The 11,550-nt window shown below is 52.5% G+C and overlaps 1 protein-coding gene across 1 annotated transcript; it reads right to left on the bottom strand.

Moving 5' to 3' along the window:
- Positions 1–4,677: 4,677 nt before the first annotated feature.
- Positions 4,678–7,392, bottom strand: LOC124700612 (subtilisin-like protease SBT1.7). Its single transcript, XM_047232704.1, has one exon. The coding sequence runs from the start codon at positions 7,257–7,259 to the stop codon at positions 4,974–4,976; it is 2,286 nt and encodes a 761-aa protein (XP_047088660.1). The 5' UTR covers positions 7,260–7,392; the 3' UTR covers positions 4,678–4,973.
- Between the last annotated feature and the right edge of the window lie 4,158 nt (positions 7,393–11,550).

The following is an 11,550-nucleotide window of genomic DNA, read 5'->3' as shown; positions in this document are numbered from 1 at the left end:
AGGCCTCAACTAGCGATGAGCCAGGCCGATGGGGAAATTTCCGATCGTCGGGTGTGGGAGAGATGAAACGGTGGCACGTCGTGCGGTGGAGCAGGGGAGGTTGGGGTGAAGCTCGTACTTAGTGGAGGTCGGGCCAGGTGGAGCGGGATCCCATCAGACCTACGATGTCGGTGGTTTAGGATCAAGGAGCTGGTCTCTGTCTTGGTGGTGGTGCCGCACGTGGCCATGTAGTATGCATCGGCGGTGCCCACGACCATTGTCCTGGGCCGATCGGCATTGGTGCGGCGACACATGCGCCATCGACAACGACCATGGTGCAGAACGCTCAGAGGCCATTCGCCCTGACGGTGCTTCTCCCGACCTATAGGTGGTGGCGGTCGTGGCGCTCTCTGCCTAGGCGACCACTACTCCTTGTTGGCGTTAGCGTTGAGCGTATGGAACAAAAGGAACAACAGAATATTCAGACGCCGACTACAACATTGTTCCAATCCATCTTGGTGGAGGCTAGGGCTTGGGCCGACACTGGCAGGGGGGAGGCGGGCGCCCTGCTAGACATACCACGTGAACTAGATTGAGCGAATGTGAAGGTTTTGCGGCAGTTTGCAAAGCTCGTGTAGCTTTTATCCCGTTATTTCTCCTAGGTTTCTTTCTTTCCTTTTTCAGTTTTGTTGTACCCAGGAAGATCTTCTTCCTCCTGTACTTTCTCCTTTCTAATCGCAGTGAAATCAGTCACGCTGCCTTTGTCAAATTTCTTTTTGCAAAATTCACTACGAGCTTCAGAAAATCAAATGAAGGCGACATCAAGAGAAGACACCCTTCCACAAGACATAAACCTGCTGCGATTGTTTCGACATCCAAACACCCGCTGCAGGATAAAAACCTGCTCGCACTAAGCTAGACTCCGGAATATCTACAAGTACACAACCTCAGAAAACATCCAACCATAGACCCACAACTCCTAAACAAAAGAGCTTAAACTGTAGCCACCAAAAACCAAATCTTGAGCATCATCGGTCGCTAGAATCTACATGATCACGGACCAGCAATCTAGAGTAGATCCCCCATGTTCTCGTGAGAAAATTCACCGTCATCGTAATCACTTAAGGCGCTTAATTCGTTCTTGAACTGCTCACCATCGACTTCCGTGTGTAGACCTGGCAAGTACATAATGAAAGAGCATATACTGGCGGCTGGAGTAGTAAACACTTTCACCGAAGGGCGAAGGCTACCTCGTCACGTAACCATCAGACGGTACTTTGTTCCTAATTGTCCAAGTGCACCAACAAACAGGCCCAATGTAAAATTGTGCTTCCTCGAGTTTAAAATATTTTCCTAAAAAAATATTTTCCTAAAAATCCTCTAGACATGACCGAGATCTAGAAAGTAACTCCAACACAGCCCCAAACAAGTCTAGCAACATTTGCGAGTGTTCTACTCCCTTCGTTTAGATATGTAAGACGTTTAAGCATGTTTTTAATTCATACATTTTACTTTGCATCAATGTATCTAGTCTATATATTTTTAGTATGTAACTTCACTCAGTGTAGTTTATATCTAATCTACTTTCTACTTGAGTGTTAATCACTTGATCCGTATGTAGTTTTATCTCTAGTCTGAGGAGGAGCGGGATGTCATGGAGTATGGGTGCAACCGACTGGAGATGGTAGCACGAGATTTCTTCAGCCGGTGTGGGTGGCGGCTTGATCATAGGATCACTTTGTGATGCTGCTTTGTCATTTGCTTTATTTTTCTTGCGTTTGTTGATTTTCATATCAACTAGACATGAGACTTAAATTGTAATAAGGTTAAATCTAAACTTGAATAAGGTAATAAAGCAGTCGTATACATCTTTTTTATGCAGAGGCTGGGGCACATCTTCATTTTGAAAAAAACTTGAGTGTTAACCAGCGATGTTGCTGAGCAGGCTGAGCATACCCGTCGATGGAGTTCATATGACTCTACTCCCTCCGTCCTCAAATAAGTGGACATCTAGCCTTAAACTTTATCCATGGAAGAGTGTACTTCTATGTTTTCAATGTAATTTAAATTAGCAAAAGGTGTTTCTCTCTCATTGTACGGAAATTAAACCCAATAATATTTACATATTATCTTAATTTTATACATGCACATAGTCTATTGGAGGTGAAATAATTAAAGAGGAGAGAGATGTTGGTTGCATCTTCCCAATGCAATTTTCTCTCCATTACTAATTTACCTTAAGAATCTCGCATGTACATGGAGGGAGTAGACACGTAAGATAATGGCGCGGCCGTGGACGACGGGGACACGTACGAACGGGGAGGACCCTACACGTGGTGCGGTGAGCCGGGACAGCGGCCAGTGCATTGATTCCGCGCCGTGATATGGGACGAGACCGTTTTGGTGGGTCAGCAGCACCTCGTGCAGCACAGCAGGACATGCCCGTGTCCAAGTACCAAAATCCATGCCGCACCTCTCACGCTTCACGAGGCAGCAGGGCGTCGGGAGGAGGATCTCGCTCCAACGGCTAGTGCTAGTGCTAGTCAGTGGCTAGTGCTAGTGCTAGTCAGTCAGACCACGGCACCAGGCGCACAACAAAATCAGGCAGACGTGAAGAGCACCACTACGAGTCTACGACTACGACTACAAATGTACTCCTCCGTCCACAAATAAGTGTACCTGCGGGATTTTCAAGATAAACTATAAGGTGAAGTGAAAAGTACATTGGGAACATGCATCTCTTCTTTTTAATTCTTTCACTCCAATAAGCTAATTGCATGTAAAAAGTAAGAACAATATGTGCTCAATATTATTGGGTTTAATTTCCGTGCAATGAGAGAGAAGCAATTAAATTGCATTGGGAAGATAGGAGTACACTCTTTTGTGGACAAAATTTAGAGGCTAGATGTCCACTTATTTAAAGACGGAGGGAGTACTCCAAATCCACAAAGGAAAAAGTCTATTTTAAACCTCTAATTCGTAGATGTTTGGTGAAATAAAACCTGAACTCCAAATCCTTCTCGTTTGTACCCTAAACTTGTCAATCTCGATCTAAATTAAGCCCTGAAATTTTCTATGCATGTAAATAAAATAAATTCCGTACTAAATAATTGCGTGCTCTCGCTGATAAAGCTGACCCACATGACACAACCATCTTCAACCTCCCATCTCTCCCCAAGTTAACCGTGCCCATGCGTGCGAGTTATGCGAGGACTGAAGCTCCCGCGACGTCCCATGTCCGAAAGCCTTGCGGGCGCGTCGTTCGTCTGCGCATCATCCACATGGACGTTAGAGTGCGGGAGCCGCCCTAGCAGCACGACGCTAGGGAGAGCAAGTAGTTGCGCGGCAGGCGGATCTGCTCATGGGGGTCACGCGCGGATGGTGAACTGCGTCGCGGAGGCACGAGGGCTGACGGAATTCGCATTGGCGGCGGTCAGCCAGAGGTGAAGAAGACCCGGACGATTTGGTCGATCCCATCCTTGCCGGCTCGAATCCTTGGACTAGTATGAGGAGGTTGGCGAGTTAGAGCTCCAAGGAACGACAACCTGGACCGGGAGGTTTGCTTCGTGACTGTAACGAGGACGGAAACGTCGTGTACGGAGAAGGATTAAGGGTAGGAGATGGAGCTGACATGTTGGCCACCACTTGCTAGTGCCGGCTATAATTGTTGCTTTCCCGGTGCACCAAACAACTCCAGGGCTGTTCGGTTGGAGTGGAATTGAGGCGGATCAGGAGGTATTGACCGGTAATTAAACATGATTCCTGGCATTCCATGCCAATCCTCTTTAGGTAGGCTGTAAAAATTCAGGGTACAAACGATAGGAATTTTTGAAGTTTAGGATTTTATTTCGCTGAACCTCTACAAATTTAGGGTTCGAAATAGACTTTTATTTTCCATTTAGAAACAAAGATGTGCAGTTGAGTTGCATCAAGCTAGATTCGTTCCAGTCCTTCAGTTTAGATCGTGATGTGTGTGAGCGATCCACCCATCCGATCCTTTATTTCATGGATTTCGCGTGGCCGGAGACCATTACTCTGCTCAAGAAGGGCTCACGCGTTTCGGACAAGAAAAACAATCTCGGAACAATATCTAGCCATCGCACGGACGCGTGTGTGGGCCACAGACAAGAACAAGCACTGAAAAAACTCTGATACCATCACGCCGTTGCCATTTGATGCGATGCGAGGAGCGAAAAGGGCCTCACGTGCAGCGGCACTGTGGCAGCGGTCGGTACTACTGCTGCCGCTGCTGTCTGAGGATGCTGCAGGTTGTGCGTGCTAAATGCTGGGACCGTACGTCCAGCGAAGAGAATGCAATGGATTTTCCCCATCAATTCGGTCGCTCAATTGCTGCGATCCTACGGTGGAATTTAAGGTAGTACTACTGCAGTAATGGCAATTGGTATCAACTTGTTCCGCTGGTGGTTTGATATTGGTAAATTATTCAGAGCGTCGTGCCGGCCAAAATGCTCGTGTATCCACTGCTACAGTCCAACTAAGCCTGACCACGGTCGGCAAAATGGGAATATTATCATAGTCAAATTCGACAACCCGAGGCGTATAATTTGTCAGTTACTCCAAGGAGTATCGTTGAAAGAATGGATTCAGTTCCAAGGAGCACATGGTGCGTAACAGATCATGGCCAAATCGCGGATACATTATCATCAGAGTCATTGATTTTGTGCTAGTGGCACCATTTGCTGGTCCATTATCCTTTAATCTGTCTCTGTTTGGGAGTACACCACCAATGCATCATTCACTCACCTTCTCACCATGCTAATTCACAGATCTATGCGCAATTCATCCCCACAACTCGAGTAAATCACCACGCGAATCGACAGATTACACACAACTGTTTATCCTTGCCATCTATTGTTTCCAATCGAAACAATGGCGGGCACCATTGCTTACTGCCCCCCGCGTTTTTCCACCCAAACACAATCGCTACTACTCCGACGGGGTAATTTGCTATACCCCGCCGGACGGACGGACGGTCAGGTCCACGTCGCCACGATCGGGCTGGCCACGACGTGGTGGTCGCTGGACCAGACGAGCCGCCCGAACCCGTTGGTTCCCGACGGCAGCCCGGCCGCGGCGAAGCTCACCGTGTAGCTCTTCTTCTCGCCGGCCTTGGAGAATGTCAGCGTCGACGGCTCGACCGACACGCTGATCGGTGTGCTGCCCGCCGCGGCGCTGGCCGTCACCTTGTACGTGCCGGGCGGCCCGACGTTGGTCACCGTGCGGGTGTGCTTCTCCTTGCCGCCGGCCGCCGGGAGCGTCACGGAGAACGACGGGTAGTTGAGCGCGGCCACCGAGTACGTTTTCTTGTCGCTGCACCGGTCCGTCGAGTGCTTGGTGAGCGCGGCGATCTGGGACGGCTCGTAGTCGATGGCGCAGAGGAAGTCCAGGTAGTCTGCGGCGGTGAGGTCGTACACCAGGCCCGGGTCGAGCGCCTTGCTGGGGTCGACGTGGCCGGCTCCGACGTCCAGCGGCGTGGCCGGGCGGCTGGTGGCCACGTCCAGGAGCCCGCCGCCGCTGGGGTACGCCGCGTACGCCGTGGTCATCAGCGCGGAGCGGATGACGGCCGGGCTCCAGTCCTGGTGCGCCGACCGGAGCAGCGCCGCCAGCCCGCTCACGTGCGGGCACGACATGGACGTGCCGGAGATGATGTTGAAGCTTGTGCGCCGGGTGTCGTCGGCGATCCCCGACGGGCCGACGGATCCCGACCACGCGGCGAGGATGTTCACGCCCGGGGCGATCAGGTCCGGCTTCAGGATGCCGGGGGTCACCGTGTTGGGCCCCCTCGAGGAGAATGCGGCCACCACGGGCGACGGCTGGATCCCGACCTTGGTGCCGGCGAACACTAGGTTGGCCGTCGGGTTCGGGTTCGACGTGGCGTAGGTTCTCATGGCGTTGCCGGCCTTCTCCCCGACGCCGGCGCCGGGGAGAATGTGCGCGTCAGCGACGAGCTCTTCGCCGTTGGCGGCGGTGTTGGCGAGCACCATGCCGGCGCCGCCGGCGTCTCTGACGACGAACCCCTTCTGGACCCTGGCATTGGTGCCACGGTCGCAGAGGACGATCTTGCCGGCGACCTTGGCCGGGATGAGGCTGCCGGTCATGCACAGCGCGCCCATGCTGCTGTTGGACGCGTTCCCCGCGTAGATGAACGGGACGGGCGTGGTGGGCAGCTGCTTGCCGCTGTACAGGGAGACGCCGGTGTACTTGTTGCCGTTGCCGAGGGTGACGTACGCGGGGAAGTCGCGGTCGAGCGTGCCGGCGCCCACGGTGGTGATCCACGGCGCGCCGTTGGTGAGCGACGCCGCGCCCGGCCCGGCGTTGCCCGCCGAGCAGGACACGAAGATCCCCTTCTCCATGGCGCTGTAGGCGCCGATCGCGATGCTGTCGCGGTAGTAGTCGGAGGTGCCGCCGCCGAGGGAGAGCGAGAGCACGTCGACGCCGTCGGCGACGGCGACCTCCATGCCCTTGAGGATGTCGGAGCTGAAGCAGCCGCCGACCCAGCACACCTTGTAGGTGGCCACGCGCGCGCGCGGCGCCATGCCCCTGGCCGTCCCGGGCGCGTACCCGAGCAGGTCGGCGCCGTGCACGGTCGAGCCCGCCGCCGTGCTGGAGGTGTGCGTGCCGTGCCCGTCGTTGTCCCTCGGGGAGCGCGACTCCTTGGACGGGTCCACGGGGCCCTTGGACGCCTCGTACCCCGCCAGGAAGAACCGCGCGCCGATGAGCTTGCGGTTGCACGCGGAGGCGTTGAAGTCGCTGCCCGTCTCGCACTTGCCCTTCCAGCCCGCCGGGACCGGGCCGAGCCCCGCGTCGTCGTAGCTGGCCCGCTCCGGCCACACGCCGGTGTCCAGCACGCCGACGACGACGTCGCTGGCGGTGCCCGACTCCGGGAACATCGCGTCCGCCCTCTCCAGCCCGAGGAACTCCGGGGTCCGGGTGGTGTGCAGCTCGTACCGCGTCTCCGGGTTGACGAGCAGCACGCCGGGCTGCGCCTCCAGGGCCCTGACCTCCGCGCGCGTCAGACGCGCCGAGTAGCCGTGGAGGAGCGTGTCGTAGGTGTAGATCACGGAGGCGGCGCCGCCGGAGACGGACTGCAGCGACGACGCGTACCAGTCGCCGTGCGCCGCGAAGCTGGTCGGCTTGGCGGAGTGCGACATGTGGACGACGTACGTCTCCCGGCCGTCATCCCGCGCGGCTGCAGCCGCCGCTAAGACAATGGCCACGGCAAAGATCGCCGCCACAGATCTCCAGCCATGGCACCGCATCGTGAGAGAGAAGCTAGAACTTGGTGTGTCACTAGTGAATGGGAGTGCGAGGTGGATGGCGCCGGCGTTTATATAGAATCGGCGAGACGGTGGAGCCGTGGAGTGATTGCAAGAGGACAAGGATACAGATGGATCGATGGCTGGGAGCGAAGGCGAGCGAGACGAAGGTGGCGAGTGAGGGAGCGACTGAGAGAGACGAGTGAGCGAAGTAGCCGCACATGGTCTGGCCTATTTTATGTTCGGTTCGGTAATAGCATCAGCACCGCCACATGACCGTTCCAGGGCGAAAAGATGCCTGCTTGCTTCGCAGACTGTGAAAGTGGTCTTTACTGGTCAAGAACAGTTGTCGCGCCCTCCGCATTTTCTTAAGCGCCTCTCCCATGCTGGAGCACCAGGTAAACTTTGATGATCTCCCACCTAAACAAAATCCAACTTTCAGCTAAGAAATGATGTTTTTTTCGGGTGCGTGTGTAGTAGGATCGTGTCCTTCGTGGCAATGATGCAGCCCATTTGGATGCTACCTGGTTCTAGGAACATCAGGAATGAAAATTGCACAAGCAAGTAACTCTTTGAGGTATTGTTGCATGAATGATGAATCAGTGATTTAAACTTTTTGTTGCACAAATCAGTGACTCTAGAGGCAATTATTTGCAAGGAATAATTATACATTTAGATGTTCTAACCAGTACCAATGGGGCCTCTGGATGTGTGCCCCATGGCCTTGGGTGTGTTCCGATTTTGTGCAAGAAGATATGTGAAGAGACGCAGCAAGTTGAAGCAATTTTGGCGGGTAACCCTAAATAAACAGTGTGTGTGCTATTTTTTACTTTAAGTAAAATTCCATAGAAATTATAATTGAGTGATGTTTTTCTCTGAATTCATAATTGCTATGTGATGATTTGGTCAAAAGGTCAAAACATTAATTAAGATTTTTTACTTCAATTTTAGAATCACTAAAACTCCAATTATAAAATTCAAAGCCCCGATAACACCATTTTCCTGAATAAAAATAAAAATTATTAGGAAGTAAATTTAACCAAATGTGAAATAATGTCTAGGCCTACATTTCAATCTAAGACCAGTAATGAAATAAGAAAACACTTGTTTGACTTAAAAATGAAATAGCCCATAGAGTACTCTCTCATCAAAATGAAATACTTATGTAAAGTAGAGAAAATATGCAATGAAATAAAACTCTGATAAAATTATCTAGGAACAAAAGGTCATTTCTCGGTATTCTTAGACACCAAAAATAAAAGTTACCTAGGTTCGTATCTTAACTTATAATAGAGAAATGAAAATAAGTAAGAGTCTCCTTAATTTTAGCTTTGAGTCAATTGGTAAAATGACGTTAAGAACATCATGACCACAAAACACAGTTTCCAACAAGTTCTGCTACATGTTCGCTTGCTGCTATTTTTATTTCAGATTGCAATTACTAATTATAATCATTCATATTACTTGTATTTCACTATCTCTTCGCCGAACTAGTGCATCTATACATCTGACAAGTGTATTAGGTGTGTTGGGGACACAAGAGACTTCTTGTATCTTAATTGCAGGGTTGCTTGAGAGGGATATCTTTGACCTCTACCTCCCTGAGTTCGATAAACCTTTGGTGATTCACTTAAGAGAAACTTGCTGCTGTTCTACAAACCTCTGCTCTTGTAGGCCCAACACTGTCTACAGGAATAGAAGCGTGCGTAGACATCAGCCGCGACGGAACTTTTCGTGGATGGAGGCCCGGGTATTTAGGTTTTTCCCGAACAGGTGATTAAATAGGCAAAAGGGCGAGGTTGGTGGGTGCCCGAGGGGCCACACCACCCCTAGGTGCGGCCAGGGGGTCCGCACCTAGGGCAGGTGTGGCCGCCTCCTGGCACCCCTTTGTCTGTCCTCCGGACTTCATCTTCGTTTCGATAAAATAGGAACTTCGGCTTTTATTTCGTCCAATTCTGAGAATATTTCCTGTACAATTTTTCTGAAATACAAAACAGCTGAAAACAGAGAACTGATAGTATGGCATCTTGTCAATAGGTTAGTTCCAGAAAATGTATAAAAGTGCCACAAAGTGTAAACAATACATATAGAAATTGGTGTAAAACAAGCATGAATCATCAAAAATTATAGATACGTTTGCAACCTATCAGGAAGCAAACGAGGGAAGGTGACCACGGGAGTTGTAATCGGTGCGCTGGCTGGTCTCTCTCTTGATGCGCGTCTTCCTTTGTCGACGGGTCAGGGTGGACCCCTGGTTGCTTGCGTGATAGTCTTGGTTGGTATGAGTCGCGGCTCAGGTGTTTCCTAGGTGCCAGGGTCGCTGAGGCATCTGGATGACTAGGGAGTGGCAAGGGGTTGGGGTGTTCTAGCAGTCTTTGGTAGCTAGCTACGCTCAGTTTTGGATACAGACTTCTTGTTGGGGAGAAAACCCGCCCCACCGATGCCCATGGCGCCATTCCCTTCTTGAAGACACCGCCTTGGTCTCCTCCTTATCCTTCCCGATGTTCAAGGTGAAAACCTTTATCCTCTCGGATCGGGGCGTGGCTTAATTGCTTGGGACGTTTGCTTCGTGAATACATCGTCTTGGAGCCCACGGTTTGTTTCTCTGTCAGCGGTTGTGTGTTGGCGGTGATCCTCCCAGGAGGCAACATGTCTGCGATGGTGCTATGCTAGTCTTTGTTGGCACGTCGGCTTGAGGTCGAGGGAGAGTTTAGGTCCGTCATGGTTGGCCTCTCTTGTTTGACCAAGGATAGGGGTTCCTTTTTGTGTTACAAAGGTTGAAGGAGAGACGACACTTCCCTGACGACGAACTTGCACTCATCTTCATTGACCTAGCTCTCTTTAGGAGTGTATTTTTTTCCGTTTAACCTCATTTACCTTTAGTGCCTTCTCACTAGGTGTCTGTAGCTCTATCTTGTGTTTGTTGAGGCTTGTTTGTAATCCGGACCACCACTATTGTAGCTTCCATCACTGGGGGCGTTAATAATTTGGGTTTCGTACGCTGGTAGGGAAACCCAAACCTCCGGAGGGATGGGTGGCTCTCTCGGTCGACGGCTCGTATAACAAAGGGAAGGGTGATACTGGCATGGTTCTTAGAGATACAAATGGAGAGGTTATTTTTGTAGCACATAGAGTGTTATGAAACTGTAATGACGCACTAGAATATGAGATTAGTGCGATTACTGTCGGGGGGAAGACCCCGGGTAGGGCAATGGACGCGGAGCAGCCGGCTGGCCACTGGCCGGCTCGCGGCAAAGGCCGGCTGAGGAGCAGCCGGCTGGCGCCGTGGCCGGCTGGTCCGGAAGCCGGCTGGCTCTAGGTCCTAGTCGGCCCGGCTACGGCCGCCAATGCCGTAGCTGGGCCGGCTTCTACAAGCCATATCCGACCGGGGGTCCGTACCTCGGACCGACTCGAGGCTGGCGAGTCTTGCACTCGGAAGGAACCGGGTTGGTGATCCGGGTTCCCAAAGTCCACGCCGACTTCATCTTCCGTAAAGCGCGGGGCACTGTGGAGCAATAGTGCCACGCGCCGGACAGGCCATCATGGCTTACGACGCGCCGTACAGGCTACAGTGGCTGACGGCGACAGGGACACTTCCTCTCCATACCGCTGACCAAGCAGCCGGATGGGACAGGCCATGACGCCTCAACGGCTCCTGACGTCACCGCCTCGGGAAGGAGCGGAAGCCGAAGCCGGCCAAGCCGGCTAGTAGACTATAAGGTCTTATATGTAAAGTGCCGGTGCCTATATAAGCCGCACTACCCCTCTCGTGCAGGGACGATCGATCACTTATTGCTTTCACCTACCTACGGCGCTGCCCCGTGAGCGAGACCATCGTCTCCCTTAGCCTCTCAGGGCCAGCCGGATACAGCTCTAGGAGCACCATTGTACCGTGTGATTACCATATACACTCATAGCAGGAGTAGAGGTTTTACCTCCACCGGAGGGCCTCGAACCTGGGTACGTCGCCGTGTCGCTCGTGCCCATACCCGCTTCCGGATACCGCCGTGAGATCTCTCGGGAGCCCCTTCGATTAGCCACCCTATGGCATATGCCGTGACGATACCACGACATTTGGCGCCCACCGTGGGGCCTTCGAGCATCCTCGGCCGGTGTCTTCATCCGGACGGGCCTCACCATCACCACCGGCGAGCGAGTCGCTTCGGGCTTGATCCGGAGATTCGGCTCCCTCGACCGCGTCGGCGACAACGCCGGCTGCTTCGCCGACCGGCCCTTCCCAGCCGGCGGCCGCGTCATCTCCTTCGGCGGCCACGACGTCTACGTCGCCACCGTC

This window comes from Lolium rigidum, chromosome 3 (genome assembly GCF_022539505.1).
Source record: "Lolium rigidum isolate FL_2022 chromosome 3, APGP_CSIRO_Lrig_0.1, whole genome shotgun sequence".
Taxonomy (NCBI): Eukaryota; Viridiplantae; Streptophyta; class Magnoliopsida; order Poales; family Poaceae; genus Lolium; species Lolium rigidum.
The sequence above is the reverse complement of the archived record's forward strand: the minus strand, read 5'-3'. Positions and strand labels throughout refer to the sequence as shown.